This window comes from Uranotaenia lowii, chromosome 3 (genome assembly GCF_029784155.1).
Source record: "Uranotaenia lowii strain MFRU-FL chromosome 3, ASM2978415v1, whole genome shotgun sequence".
Lineage (NCBI taxonomy): Eukaryota > Metazoa > Arthropoda > Insecta > Diptera > Culicidae > Uranotaenia > Uranotaenia lowii.
This window is the reverse complement of record NC_073693.1, coordinates 311,283,776-311,299,303: the sequence shown is the minus strand read 5'-3', so window position 1 is coordinate 311,299,303 and position 15,528 is coordinate 311,283,776. Positions and strand designations below refer to the sequence as shown.

Sequence of the window (15,528 nt, the reverse complement as noted above, 5' to 3'; positions counted from 1 at the left end):
TACACACTAAGTGGAAGGTAAATATAGGTACAATAGTACCTCTGAATCATAGCTTAACCATACAGGAGATTCAGAACACAAAGTCTTGATTTTATATATTTTTATTTAACTGACCAGTTAGCGCTCTGGTTAGACGACTACAATGAGCTTCTGTGACGCCAAATTTGAAACAAGCGATATTAACACTGCACGAAGCTGTAGCAGTGGATTCCAGAACCAGGATTGACGTATGATACGAAATATCAGAGTACGATATTAAAGGAGCTTTGACTCTTCTTCACACTATAACCATTCTAAAGCTAAGGGAATATGTGTCAATACGAGAGAAGTGACATATATTAGGTGAAACAGATATGACTGTCGACATGCGATACAAGTTTTGATCAAAAACTTGATTTAATAGGGAATATTGAGGCTTTTTGGCAACCTAAAAGAAATTTTTTTTTTAATTTTTTTCCACGGAAGCGATATTTGTACGGCTTCAATGATTGAATAACCATAACTTTAAAACTTTCAACATAGCACTCCCGAGGTCTGCCTCCATTGTTGAACAATACCTTATACAGCTTACTTTGTGAGAAACATCTAAACTTTGCTCACGTATATTTTGCAATTAGAAGGGCATTTTACGTGGTGTCTGTCATAGGATCTTCTGAGTCTCATCTGCACAGACCTTTACAAGATACTTTAAACATACTTTAAATGTTCATATAGTGAGGAGGGAGGAGGGGAGCCTCCTCCATTGAACTAAATCCGAAGTATTTTGAAAAATTTCTAAATTGGAGAAGAAACTTAAACTTTTCTAATCTATTTTGTACATAATCTTATTTCGATATCGTTTGATTAAACTTCAATCTTCAAATTTGAAATATTTCCTGCGATAAAATTTCGATTAAAAGGTGATTTTCGTATATTGTATACCGAGGACTATTAAAAAACGACTTATGAGCTCTCTAAAGAATCCTCATTATAAATGTCATTTTCTAAACGAAATTAATACACTTGTTGTTGAAAAGGAGAAAATTCTGAGGTTACTTTTAATTATCTCTTTTCCTGAGCTTTTCATATCGAGGTTAGCGCAAGGTTAGCAAAAAGCAAATATTTGAGATAAGTTTTTGATAATCATGGCTATGAATTTAAAACTAATTTAAAAACTTAAATATTTTAATATTATTCTGATATATTTTTCTGAAGAGTGATTCGGAAATATCGTGTTGTTTTTATCATATCTGAAGTTCTTCTTCAATGTAAATTTTAATTCCAAAGTTACATTTAATTCTGATTAAAATTATGATATGTGATTCTGATATCTGGAGCTCATGGAACTCTACTTTCATTGATTTGCTCTTAATTTCAAGCTCTCATACAACATTTTTAACATTTCTTAACCTGGAACGGATGAAATGCAATTTGAATCCTTCGTTACGGAAAGTAAGAATGTAAGAATGAAGAGAGAAAAAAAAACCTCAATAAACGAATTATTTCCATTTTTTTTTTTATTGGATTTGACTGGTTTAGACGTGTTGAATCCAAATATGCGTTTTCTACCAGATCTCACTCAGATTTAAGCTAACATTTGAAAATAGATAAAAAATCATTTGATAAATTTGTGCACTGCTCAAAAAAAACTTTAAAATGTTACAAATATATTGAAAATAAAGTTAAGAACTAAAGATCTACTTTTTCGATGACTTCTGAGAAAAATATACGTAAGTAGTATTTATTTTTTTTTTTTTCAACTTTACAAAAATTTATGAATTGACGAAATTTTCAAGAAATTTTGAAGAAGTCTTCAACCAAAAAATTTCCACCAAGGGGTACAACGAATAAAGAGAAAGAAAATTCCTCAATAAACGAATTATTCCCATTTTTTTTATTGCTTTTGACTGGATTCAACACATCTACCAAATATGCGTTTTCTACCACTTCTGAGATTTAAGCTAAAATTTTAAAATAGATAAAAAGTCATTTGATAAATTTGTGCACTGCTGAAAAAAAATTTAAAATTGTTAAAAATATATTGAAAATAAAGTTAAGAACTAAAGATCTACTTTTTCGATGACTTCTGAGAAAAATATACGTAAGTAGTTTTAATTTTTTTTTTTTCAACTCTACAAAAATTTATGAATTGACGAAATTTTCAAGAAATTCTGAAGAAGTCTTCAACCAAAAAATTTCCACCGACTCCTTCACAAATATGTTAAATATATTCAAATATTTAAGATTTAAATCTTCAAAGTATAATTTGTTATGTCCAAAATAAATGTATTTTTTTTTCAATTGAATTTAATAAAAATTTTAGAATGTCTTTTTTTTTAAGTATTATCTCTGAAACTTAAAAACTTTGGCAAAATCTGCATCCTGATTTAAATAAAGTTTAGTAAAAAAGATTCAAAATTAGGTTTTAGTTTTTATGTAGGTTTATTAGCTTATCGACTTTTAATTATATTTTTTTTATATTCTCTTATAGAATGAAATCTCATGAAGCAGGGTAACGTCAACTGGGGCAACATGCAACAATTTTTCAACTTCAATGGCTTCTAAAATCTTAATGCCTACAGATAAACATACCTCTTGTACATCAAAAGTTTTAAGGTTGTTGGGACGCCAAATTGACGTAGCCAGAAAAATTATTGGTTCAACCAGTTATTTTTAAATTTACAAAAACATGCGATTTTCACCCTACTATGAAAAAGGGGTAAGTTGCAACAAACTCTGTAATTAATGAAAAATCAAATGAAAACGTTTGAAAATTTAAAGTGTTTCATACATTTGTGATGTCATGACGCATAAAGCACCAATTGCAGTAATTTTTGGTTTTGTTCGAATCAAATATTACATTTTTTCTGTAAAAAATGTTTTCAAGAAAAGAGTGTTAATATGCTGCATACATTTAGGGGTAAAAAATACTACAAAATATTCTATTATCTTAAATCATGTAAATAAATCTTAGGGTGGATGAAATTTTAATGTTTACAAACGCATCATGCAAAACAATCATATCCCAGCACATGGAATCGCGATTTATGAGATTTAGTTCTGATTTGCATTTTGTTGCATTTTGCCCCAGACGGCTAACTGAATTATAAAAATATTTATTTTAAAAAATTTGGAGATTGTCCGAAAAACATTTATACACCAAGAGTGTTGGTATAGGATAATGAAAGCAATATAAAGTTTGTAGATGATATCATTAAGCCAATCCGTCATACTAGGTAAAGTTTTTTAAGGCATCGAAAAATGTAAAAATTTGTACATCTATTGCTCGATTTTTTAAATTTTTTATGAGAATCAAAAACTTTAAAAAACTCTTTCACGATATTAAAAACTATGTCATCATCAATTTGTTATCATTCAACGATAACTTTATTACATTATATTGAAATAAAAATTGAATGAGTGTTGTGGTATACAAATGTTGCATCTAACCCTACTTTTGCATGATGCCCCGTTTGACGGTAACAGTTATTATCCAAGTATATTGAATATGAGTCATGGTATAAATTACCCGTGCCAGCATTTAAACTAAAGTTTGCCTCTCTGTTATCGGAAATAATAATAATAAAAATGATCCAAATATTGCGCTGGTACCATCTCTACTCTACTCCGTTTCGTTTTGTTCGTTTTTCAATCGTCGGTAAAAAAATATTTTTGCTAACGGAAAGTAACAGTGAAATTTTGCTAAGTGGAGCCCCGAAAGTTTTGTGTGTAGAAACCCGGTCGGAAGGCGGGGTTGGGAAAAACGATAACAACTCGAATAATAATATTATGTTCAATATTTGCAACCTAAAAAGTAATGAAAATAAGTTCTTCAGACCATGTGGTTATGCAAATTAAAAATATAAAAAATGTTTCCAGAACGATAAACTTTTTCGTTAAACTAAAGTTGTATGTTATCATAAAACAAAACTTCTGTGAATTATTCAACCAAAAAAAATTGGGTTTTAAAAGTCCTTCGCCACTGAAGCGCCTATTGGAAAATTGATTAGCTTTATGGAAAATTTGAATACAATTTGAATTTCTTACCATAACGGCAAATTAAATAAGTTCTTTTATTTCATAAATATTTCCACGTAGTTGAAAATTTTGAAAATTCAAGGGTATATCGTGTAGGAGAAGCTCTGGATTTTTATAAAACTTCGAGCATTTTCGTGTATTTTGTAACAATTTTTTCCGATTATGTGGTGATCACCTCCACACCACGCTTAGATTTCAGAAACTAATTGCAAACGATAATAAGTAGGTATATTTAAAGACTAGTCTCGTCTTTATTAAACCTGAACTCCAGTTCAGTAGGTACTCAGAAATTGTTATTAGATAAATTACCATCAAACCTGAATTAATACCATCATTCTTAAATTATGGTTGTTAGCATTTTATAAGGATAACAATTTCAAATACAAAACCTTCTCATTCCAGCTTTATCCACGACCTTAACGGCCAATACCCCTCGATAACGAAGCTATACTCGATCGGCAAAACCGTCCAACAGCGAGACCTCTGGGTTATGGAAATCACCCGGGACCCGGGTCGACACATTGCTGGCAAACCGGAAGTCAAATACATCGCCAACATGCACGGAAATGAGGTTGTAGGTCGGGAGATGTTACTGCTGTATGCTAAATATCTGTGCGAAAACTACAACCGAAATGGATCGGAACGGGTTAGTAAGTTGGTGAATAACACCCGGTTACATTTGCTGTTCTCGATGAACCCGGATGGGTACGAGATTTCCGAAATCGAAGATAAGGACAACTTGAAGGGACGAGCGAATGCCAACAACGTCGATTTGAACCGGAACTTCCCGGATCAGTTCGGTCGCAATAAGTACAATGAGAAGCAGGAGGTCGAGACCTTGGCGGTCATGAACTGGTCCCAGTCGATTCCGTTTGTACTGTCGGCCAACTTGCATGGAGGAGCACTGGTTGCGAACTATCCGTACGATGATTCGCCGAAGGATTTCGCGTACATGAACGATAACCCGAGGACGGTCTATAACCCTACGGAGGAAAACGAAATGTTCAAGTATCTGGCGCATACGTATTCCGACGTAAGTTTAAATTTGAAGTCCCTATGATTAGAGAGTTAAATTTTTTACAATTCTAGGCTCACACAACAATGCACTTCGGTAAACCTTGTCCGAGCTATTTGAAGGAATCGTTTAAGGACGGGATCACCAATGGAGCTGCGTGGTATTCAGTTACCGGTGGAATGCAGGATTGGTCCTACATTGTCGGAGGAGCGTACGAACTTACGCTGGAAGTCGGATGTACGAAATTCCCCAAAGCCGATGAACTGCCAAGCTTCTGGTTGCAGAACCGTGAAGCACTTCTTCGATACGTTGAACAAGCTCAACATGGAATTACCGGAATGGTACAGAGCACCATAGGTCATGCCATTCCTCACGCTACGATACAGGTCAACAATATTCAGCACGTTACTTATACCACGAAAAATGGGGACTATTACCGGATGCTTCTTCCGGGACTGTACAACATTACTGCCGAGGCCGATGGGTAAGAGCATCTACCATTCTTCAACGTAATACTCAGTGTGTAACATATTCGTGTTTTCAGCTATGAACCACACACAACGGAGGTCCTCATCCCTCCGGAAGCTACCAAAGCGGTGGTTGTCGACTTCCAGCTGATGAGAGACGATCCTCAGCACTGGTCCTCGGCCTACGATTACCGCACCCTTGAAAACGTGGTCCGAACACGATACCACACCGATGTGGAGATCCGCAAAAATATGGGTGAATTCGAGAACAAACACTACAAAACGGCCTCCGTTGAATTCGGAGATAACGAGGTCTCGATGATGTATCCCTCGGTCAAGATTACCCACGAAGTACTTAACCTCATTTTCCCTTTAAAAAAAGTTTCTGTTTCAAAGTTTTTTTGTTTTATCGTAGATCGGTAACCCTGAGGAAACGAAGCTGCACGTTCTGGTGCTATCGTCGCTGTTCCAAAGTACCATGATCGGGCGTGAGTTGGTTATGAACCTAGCCCGACACGTTCTGGCTGGTTACCAAATTCCGGAACCGGAAATACTGAAGCTGTTGCAGAATGTGGTGCTACACTTCGTGCCGATCAAGATCGATTCGGAACTGCTGTTGGAGCAGTTCCAATCGAATAGGAGCGTCTGTGATCCAACGGTGAAGGAAGAACTGGCCGATAAGTTGCTGAGTGCGGAAACCGACAAACAGAAGGATATGCTGCTGCGAATGCTGCAGGAGGAGGAATACGATCTGGCGTTGAACTTTGCTGCCGGTGGAAATGATGTGTTGTAAGTATTGATTGCCGACTTGTCCGAATATAGCCGTAAGGTTTCATAATCAGACTTCCCTCTTTTGTCATTAAGGTCAAGACCTCAAACGTACGTACTTACATTTCTAAGGATCATGAGTTCGTCATGCTCAAACGGGAGTATCCGATGGTCATTAAAAGACTTTTTTGCAATTGTATTATCCAAACTGCAATCAGATATACCAGCCTTTGTTCCGAGAATATCGCATTGGCATCAAATGACGGTCTTCCGTTAAGTCCTTTACCCAGAATTTTATCAAATGGTAGCAAATACACTTAAATAGACTTTTTCGGAAGGTGATTAAAAAGAACCAAGACAGATAACTGAGTTCTGTGATTTTTCAATGGAAGGTCATAACATGAGTTAACTTAGAAAAATATTCCCTTCCAAAGATACCCTTCCAAAGCGACCTTCCAGCGTTTATCGAAAAATGTAAAACGACGGCATGTGTGGACATGTTTTTTGCCATATTCGTTTTCATCTGGTGGAAAGATGGTTGTGCACCAACTGCTGTCATCTTCATATAAAAAAACGCTTTGACAGCACTTGGTGCACTACCGGTGCACCACCAGGATGAAAACGAATATGGCATTTGAGTCCTTTCTTCGGCCATAAGGTGTCCCTTTTATTTGAACGCTCACGTTTCAATACGGAGTAGCTGAGTAGTTCTTCTTCTCCTCTTGATAGCGAGCTTGTTCAGCAAAACTGCCATGCTTCACTGTTTTCGCCATCACAGAAAAAGTTTGTTTATTTGTTTATTTGAATAAAATGACCGGATCGTACGTAGATACTAATGATAACTTAATAGTAATTACAACTACAATTACAAATTACAAATTTGGGGCAGCCTAATGTCTATACAGTTTTTGAAACAGCTGAAAAATTTCTCCGGGATGCTCAGAAAAGCGCTTGAACGATTTCAATATGCCGATAAAGGCGCTGTTCGCTCCGTAGTTGTTAAGACGAATAGGACCATAGAGCTGCAAAAACTGGTTTCTCAATTTTATGGGACGCACACTGAGAGGAATGATCAGCAACAACGACGTAGAGCATACCAGATGAACCCAGCAAACATTTTTGTAGCTATATTTTTATGCTGTGTTGATATACCTGTACAAACACGTGAAAAGGATCTATCTCCATATATGGCGAATCGAGAAAAACGCGTTTGAAAAAAATACAACCTATTTTAAATCGCTAATTAAAAGTTACTTGAAATTTTTAATTTTTATGATAGCCTAACGATTTTTAGGAGTATCCTCTATATATTGGAATAGAGGAATATCAATTTTCATGAAAAAACAACGCGCTATCGTAGATAGAACCTAGCTCACGTAATATTTTATCTCCCTTGTTTATACACCCTTTGCTATTTTCTCATTTATAGCTTTAGTTTTAAGCTCGCGTTCATTTGCAACTATGTTTTTATTTTGAATAAAGTGTCAAATATTTACCAACACACAAAAAGGATCTATATCCAGGAGGGCGTATTGAGAAAAACGCGTTTGAAAAAAATACAACCTATTTCAAATCGCTAATTAAAAATAACTTGAAATTTTTGATTTTTATGAAAGACAAACGATTTTTAGAAGCATCCTCTATATGTTGGAATAGAGGAATATCAATTTTCATGAAAAAAATAACGCGCTATCGTAGATAGAACCTACTTCACGTAACATTTTGTCTAACCTGTTTATACACCCTTTGCTATTTTCTTATATTTAGCTTAAGTTACAAGCTCGCATTCATTTGTAACTATGTTTTTATGTTGAATAAAGAGTTAAATTGATTATTTTGAGTTTGTTGGCGGAGTAGTAGCGAAAAATGGTTTCGGAGTAAAGGGTGTATATCCATGGTAAAGGGTGTACATCCAAGTAAAGGGTGACAGTTCTGGTTTAAGAATGTTTATAGATCCTTTACTCATATTGAGTTTTTAATATAACGGAATATTATTTTCTCAAAAGGGTTTTACCGTTAAGTAGTGCAAGTGTTGGCCTATCGCGAGGTACTGAAAATGGTTTTTGTTTACTTTTGGAGATAGATCCTTTTCACGTGTTGGTACAGATACGTTCTATATAACTTATAGAATGATCGTATGAAAGTTGAAAAACAGCATTTACCTACCAATGTAAAGCAATATACATACATAAATTTCATTTCTTTCTAAAGCGACGAAAACTACACCAATTGGTCGCTATCCAACACCTTATTCGTGCCTAAAGGAAGAATCCAAGGGGAGCGCATGATTTTTTCTCTCAAAGCCTTCAAATCGTTGCCACTGAAAATGTTTTCCAGTTTTCTCATTAATCAATATTACTCAATTTTCATCTGGTCTTAAGCCATCTGGATGCACTGCTGGTTGCAGGGAGAACGTAACGAAGATACTCTCACTTGAAGCTCGCGCGGGACCAAAATCATTTCAAAACATATAAACATGGCGGATTTTCTGTCATATCCGATTTAAACTGACTTCGGACGACATTTTATACGATCTTTTCACTCTGCAGTTGCAATTGCGATTTACAACACCATTGTAAACGACTTGAGTTATCATTTGTGAAACGATTTCATGTTTGCTGGGAAGCGACGTTGGATAGCCTCGATTCTCCCAGCCCCATTCTGGAAGAAAGGGCACCAAACAGCTGAAGCATACCCGTGAATGGAACGAACAATACAGCAGTAAAGACTTTTCACGCAATACACGTCTTGGAAGTCTTTGGCCATGCGAAATACGAATCCAAGGCTTCTGGATTCTTTGTCAACGATATAGTTTGTGTGAGTCTTAAACTCCAGCCGTTGATCGAGAATAACGCCCAGATCGTTGATGTTGTCCACCCGAGAAATGATTCCGTCTCCGAGAGCGTACTCAGCGTAAAGAAGGTGTCGCTTACGGAAAATTATACGACCGAGCATTTACTGCGATTTAGGGACAGGTTATTGAAGTCACACCATTGAGCAAACGCATTGAATTGCTGTTGCCGGAAATCGATGTCCTCTTGGCCGTTTATGGTGTGAAAGAGTTTCAGGTCGTCGGCATATACAAGTTATTTGCTGTCAAGGAGCGAGAGTACATCTTTAAAATATATCACAAAAATGAGGGATATAATAGCGCCAGCACTAAATTTTACTTCGGAAGTCCGTACGGTATTTCCATCTGAACCGCTTTCCGGTCCTATCTACACTGAGCCCTGCTCTCGATTATGCTCGCTATTTATTATCTCAATACTCTTGCAGTTTGATTCGCTCGCCGGGATACCACAGTCCGGACTCCGGACTTCCGACTTCCGAAAGACTTCCGACAAGGAAAAGTGAAATACTAGATTGTCGGAAGTCTGTGTTTTGTTGCCAGTTCACCAGCGACGTTTCTAAAAATTTTATTTAAATTCACAATATATCTTCGATGTCAACGTTCCTAAAATCGTGATAGAAAGACGAGGTTTTCTCTTCTGAGGCATGTATTTTAGTGACATCGAGTGAAATCACTAGGGCTGGATGATGCGGGACAGTTTTAACAAGAGGAGCTGGAGCTGGAGCTGATTTAATTGTCGAATTCTTGATCCCTTCGTTCACAAAGCAGAGGTTATTTGTTGACCTGTCGAAGAGTTGCGGCACTCAAGGAGTCTAGGAAGATGTTGGAGGATGCCGAGAACGAAGAACGAGCAGGATCCGGAAATATAAAGTTTGACTCATAGAGGTGTCTAAATCCTTCTGAACACTCATCGGTAATCATGAGTGATGCTGCATGAGAAATTTTGTCCGTGCATGAAAAACCCATATGAAAAATCGGCAAATTTGGTCTTGTGTTGAGCTAGATTTCCAAGGTCATCCCATGATACTCGGATCAGATTTGCGAATTGAGACCTTTTTTGACATTCATGGCCAAATTGACATTTCGTATTCTGAATGTTTGGGACTTATTGACGAATGAACGAAATGGTTTGGAGGAGTTCAGTGTTCAAGTTAGGAGTAACATTTGTAGACTTTTCAAGAATTGCCGACCTTAAACAGTTTATTTTGTTTCGATAATTTAGTCGTTTTAACATCTTTATGGAATTCAAGACTTCATATCAACTTTGCAGTTGGCGGACAGTTATTGAAAAACTTATCCAGTACAACTGTGTTCGATGTTTACTCTTGGGCTCGAACTCGCGGGCTGTTGAAGTGATGTCGTGGTAGCCCCTTGATGTTCATAAGTGTCGAATGGATTTAAAGCCGCGTTACGCGTTGAAACTGTGTAGAATCGCCTTTTTTACTGAAGGCGAACCACAGTAAACCTAGACACAAAGTAGAAAGCTTGGTAGGTATATAACCACAGGCGACTTTGTGTCGTCTTATCAATTCGGCCTTACTTTCATTTGAGCTTACGACCTTCCGCTTACGACCAACCCACCCGAATGGCTTTGGTCAAGTGCACAGGCTCAAAGAACGCTATATTGTACACTTTTGCTTATAAGGCGGAAGTAGAAGTTCAATAGAGCATACTTTACAAAACTACGAAGAGCTCATTCCATACTGAGAAGCACAAAAAGACATAGAGATCGTCAAAACCTCAGTGTTCCGTAACAGAAGTCCTTTAATCCTAGAAGTAAGTACGATGTGTTAAGCATCCTGTGATCACGAACTACTATTTACAATCTCAGGTCTAGAATCGACTTTACGTAATACAAATTCTATCCACATAACAAGTCCAAGGTGACTTCCTCTGGTACTGCCACCAGGAGGCGACGGATGTACATGAGCGTGAGATTTTTAGCTACGAACTTAGCAATTCAAGTATATTTTAAGAAAACCCGAGGGTCATGCGAATATATCACGTATTAATGAATCATATTCTTCCTCACAGCTACCCCAACACCGACGACAAGGTGGCCATCTACCCGCGATTCGCGGAGAAGATCAAGGGTCACAAATACACCGTGATCAGCAACGAGCAATGTCCGTCGACCGCAAGCCGGTTGAACCAAGCCGACGCCATCCAGAGGGTAACCAATCAGCTACATAGCCTGTACAAGGTTCCACTGTTCACACTGCAGGTTGGGTGCTGCAAAATGCCACCGGAAGCGGAGATCGCCACCGTATGGCGCCAGAATCTCGAACGTATGACCAACTTCTTGCACCTGATCGATACCGGAATCAAGGGATATGTGCGAGATGTCAATGGCAATCCTCTGAGGAAGGCAATTTTGAAGGTCCGGGGCAACAACTTGATCTACAAGGTGACTCCGAATTTGGCGCACTTCAGGGTAGTTTTGCCCTCGGGACCGATGGAGATCGAGTTCAGTTGCATGAACTATACTTCGAGAATCCAGGCGGTTACCCTGAATCAAAACCAAATCCTGGACATGGGAGACATCATTATGCAGGAGGTGGGACTACCTGTTGGAAGGGGCACGGTGGAACCACTTCACCCGACTCCTCAGCGGCTGGGACAGGTCCCTACCGGCAAGCCGGAGCATCACGATAGTTTTGCGGTGATGGAACCCATGGATCGAATGAAAATCTTCCCGCAAGACGGTGGAGTCGAGATGCAGGGACGGATTTCCGGACTGGTATTGGATGAGGCCAACCACCCGCTGCCGAATTCCAAGGTTTACATTGAGAACAAGTTGGTCAATTTGACAACGTACACCGACCCCATCGGTAAATTCCAGCTGAGTGGCGTCAACCAGAAAGATCTGGTTCTGCACGTGGAAGCGTCCGGATATTCATCCGATGAGAGGTAAATATTTCGTCTTAATCAAGTCTCTCGCGTTTCTTACTAGTTTTGTCTTACAGAACTGTCCACATTGGACCGCTGAACGATCTGTCCGGAGTGATCTTCCACCTGAAACGAGACGAGCGGGTGCTCGGAATTCCGCGGCTGTTGTTCGTCATCTTGGCCGGTTGTGCATCTGTTGCCATAATTGCCTGCGGCATCATGTGCTTCATGTTCATTCAGAAGCGGCGACACAATTCCCGCTACTATTACAGCTTCTCGATGCTGCCGCAAAAAGGCGAGGAACAGACGAAGCGACTGTTCGACGATGACGACGATGGGGAAACGGAGTTGTTCCGCGCTCCTGTTAAAAGTGAGTTCTTCAAGTTGAATGTTTAGTGGTTCTTTAAATGATTGATTTATTTACATCTTTCCTACAGAGCTTCAACCGTACTACGATGACGATCGGGATCCGGTGACGGATTCCGATGACGATAGCGAAGAGGAAATCGTCATGCTAAATTCATCATTTAGGAGCTAGGATCTGATTGAGGTGCCTCCGAAAACCGTAGAATAAAGAGAAAGTAAATAAATCTATAGACAGGGAGATGTGCTGAAGGATCGGATTGCTGCACAAAGAGCACGTGGATCACGATCGATCTGAACTTTTTCAATAGCGCATTGAAACAAGCTGTTCAATAGTAACATTTTTGAACCTATGTTAATAGTTGTTCTTCGTTCTGTTACACTCGACAAAAACGTTAATTTTCGCAGAATAATCATTCCTAAAAAAAACAATCTATTTTCCAACTTTTGATCGGTAACTGATCCAGAGAGACAAACACAAGTAAAAGTAATGTGATAAATAGAAAGTTAACATGCGGGTACGTAAGCATGTTTAAGAAACTGACAAAATGTGCGGCTGAAGGCAGCCGAAAAGGCTGACGAATTTTTTATAATAAAGATTTATAGTTAAAAATAAACTTTCGAAAATATTTTCACTTCGAATAATGACACCAAAAAAGAGGTGATGTGAAAAAACATTGATCTGCACACTGTTAGTAACAATTAAATTTACTCAAATACTGCGACTGCAAAGTCGAATAAAGTCCGTTACTTGATAAACTAAAACAAATTGTAAAATTTCGTTTGATTTTGAAATAGATTCCTTGAGAAACCATAAAAAAAGCCTAAGAAAACTTTTTTTTAGACTAATAGGTAAATAATTTTGTTTATGTTTTATTGCTAAAAATTGCAACTGTCGAATTGAACCACATCATATCTCCCCCAACTCCCCTTGGCGTTTTCTTGAGCAAACGTTTTAATGAAGCAAACGCTTCAATGGCGATTTCGGCGGACGCCATTTTTGTCCAATTTGAATCATGCATGATGCGGTAGACAAGAACGGCATGTAAACAAAAGTGGGGTTGCCACGTGAGAGCGACCGGGACAGAGAAAATCACATACACAGGCACGTGGATGATTTGTTTTTGTTTTTTTTTCTAGTAGCGTGCTCTCCAAATAGCGATACGCAAAGAGAAGCGAGCTCTGAATATCTCTCATTCTCTTGAAGGTTTGTAGCAGGCGAAGAGAGTGGTTTTCATTCAATATCTTTGAATATTCATTCTTATTTGGAAAAGATTTTTCAGCATAAAGATTGGAATTAAAAACCTTTAAAATTTAACGCAAAAAGAATTTTAAGATTCTATTATTCGATTAAAAATAAAAGTAAGACATGAGTCTTTCTTCAAGAAACAAATTTCTAAGAGATTAAAACTAATATTTACGATCCCATAAGAATTTAAGAATCTCTATTTCAGCAAAGATTGAATCTTTCAAATTTATGGTTTGAAATTTCAAATTTATATTTCAAAATTTTAAATTGAATTTCAGAATCAGATTCCAGATTCAAATTTCAGATTCAGATTTTAAATTCAGATTTCACATTCAGATTTCATATTCAGATTTCAGATTCAGATTTTAGATTTAAAATTCAGATTTCAGATTTCAGATTCAAATTTCAGATTCAGATTTCAGATTCAGATTTCAGATTCAGATTTCAGATTCAGATTCAGATTTCAGATTCAGATTTCAGATTCAGATTCAGATTTCAGATTCAGATTTCTGATTCAGATTTCAGATTCAGATTTCAGATTCAGATTTCAGATTCAGATTTCAGATTCAGATTTCAGATTCAGATTTCAGATTCAGATTTCAGATTTAGATTTCAGATTTCAGAATCAGATTTCAGAATCAGATTTCAGATTCAGATTTCAGATTCAGATTTCAGATTTCAGATTCAGATTTCAAATTCAGAATTCAGATTCAGATCTAGATTTTAGATTTAAAATTCAGATTTCAGATTCAGATTTCAAATTCAGATTTCAGATTCAGATTTCAGATTCAGATATCAGATTCAGATTTCAGATTCAGATTTCAGATTCAGATTTCAGATTCAGATTTCAGATTCAGATTTCAGATTCAGATTTCAGATTCAGATTTCAGATTCAGATTTCAGATTCAGATTTCAGATTCAGATTTTAGATTCAGATTTCAGATTTCAGATTCAGATTTCAGATTCAGATTTCAGATTCAGATTTCAGATTTCAGATTCAGATTTCAGATTCAGATTTCGGATTCAGATTTCAGATTTCAGATTCAGATTTCAGATTCAGATTTCAGATTCAGATTTCAGATTCAGATTTCAGATTCAGATTTCAGATTCAGATTTCAGATTCAGATTTCAGATTCAGATTTCAGATTCAGATTTCTGATTCAGATTTCAGATTCAGATTTCAGATTCAGATTTCAGATTCAGATTTCAAATTCAGATTTCAGATTTCAGATTCAGATTTCAGATTCAGATTTCAGATTCAGATTTCAGATTTCAGATTTCAGATTCAGATTTCAGATTCAGATTTCAGATTCAGATTTCAGATTCAGATTTCAGATTCAGATCTCAGATTCAGATTTCAGATTCAGATTTCAGATTCAGATTTCAGATTCAGATTTCAGATTCTGATTTCAGATTCAGATTTCAGATTCAGATTTCAGATTCAGATTTCAGATTCAGATTTCAGATTCAGATTTCAGATTCAGATTTCAGATTCAGATTTCAGATTCAGATTTCAGATTCAGATTTCAGATTCAGATTTCAGATTCAGATTTCAGATTCAGATTTCAGATTCAGATTTCAGATTCAGATTTCAGATTCAGATTTCAGATTCAGATTTCAGATTCAGATTTCAGATTCAGATTTCAGATTCAGATTTCAGATTCAGATTTCAGATTCAGATTTCAGATTCAGATTTCAGATTCAGATTTCAGATTCAGATTTCATATTCAGATTTCATATTCAGATTTCAGATTCAGATTTCAGATTCAGATTTCAGATTCAGATTTCAGAATCAGATTTCAGATTCAGATTTCAGATTCAGATTTCAGATTCAGATTTCAGATTCAGATTTCAGATTCAGATTTCAGATTCAGATTTCAGATTCAGATTTCAGATTCAGATTTCAGAT

At 36.8% G+C, this 15,528-nt stretch overlaps 1 protein-coding gene across 1 annotated transcript in view; it reads left to right on the top strand.

Annotated features, from left to right (window-relative positions):
- LOC129754318 (carboxypeptidase D-like) overlaps positions 1-13,119 on the top strand; it is a 59,861-nt gene extending 46,742 nt beyond the window's left edge. The window contains exons 7-13 of the mRNA XM_055750293.1: positions 4,420-5,050; positions 5,107-5,516; positions 5,577-5,850; positions 5,915-6,288; positions 11,153-12,028; positions 12,085-12,377; positions 12,445-13,119. Of these exons, the coding sequence (XP_055606268.1) occupies positions 4,420-5,050; positions 5,107-5,516; positions 5,577-5,850; positions 5,915-6,288; positions 11,153-12,028; positions 12,085-12,377; positions 12,445-12,545 (2,959 nt within the window). The 3' untranslated portion in view covers positions 12,546-13,119. The remainder of the gene's footprint in view (positions 1-4,419; positions 5,051-5,106; positions 5,517-5,576; positions 5,851-5,914; positions 6,289-11,152; positions 12,029-12,084; positions 12,378-12,444) is intronic.
- The last annotated feature ends 2,409 nt before the right edge of the window (positions 13,120-15,528 follow it).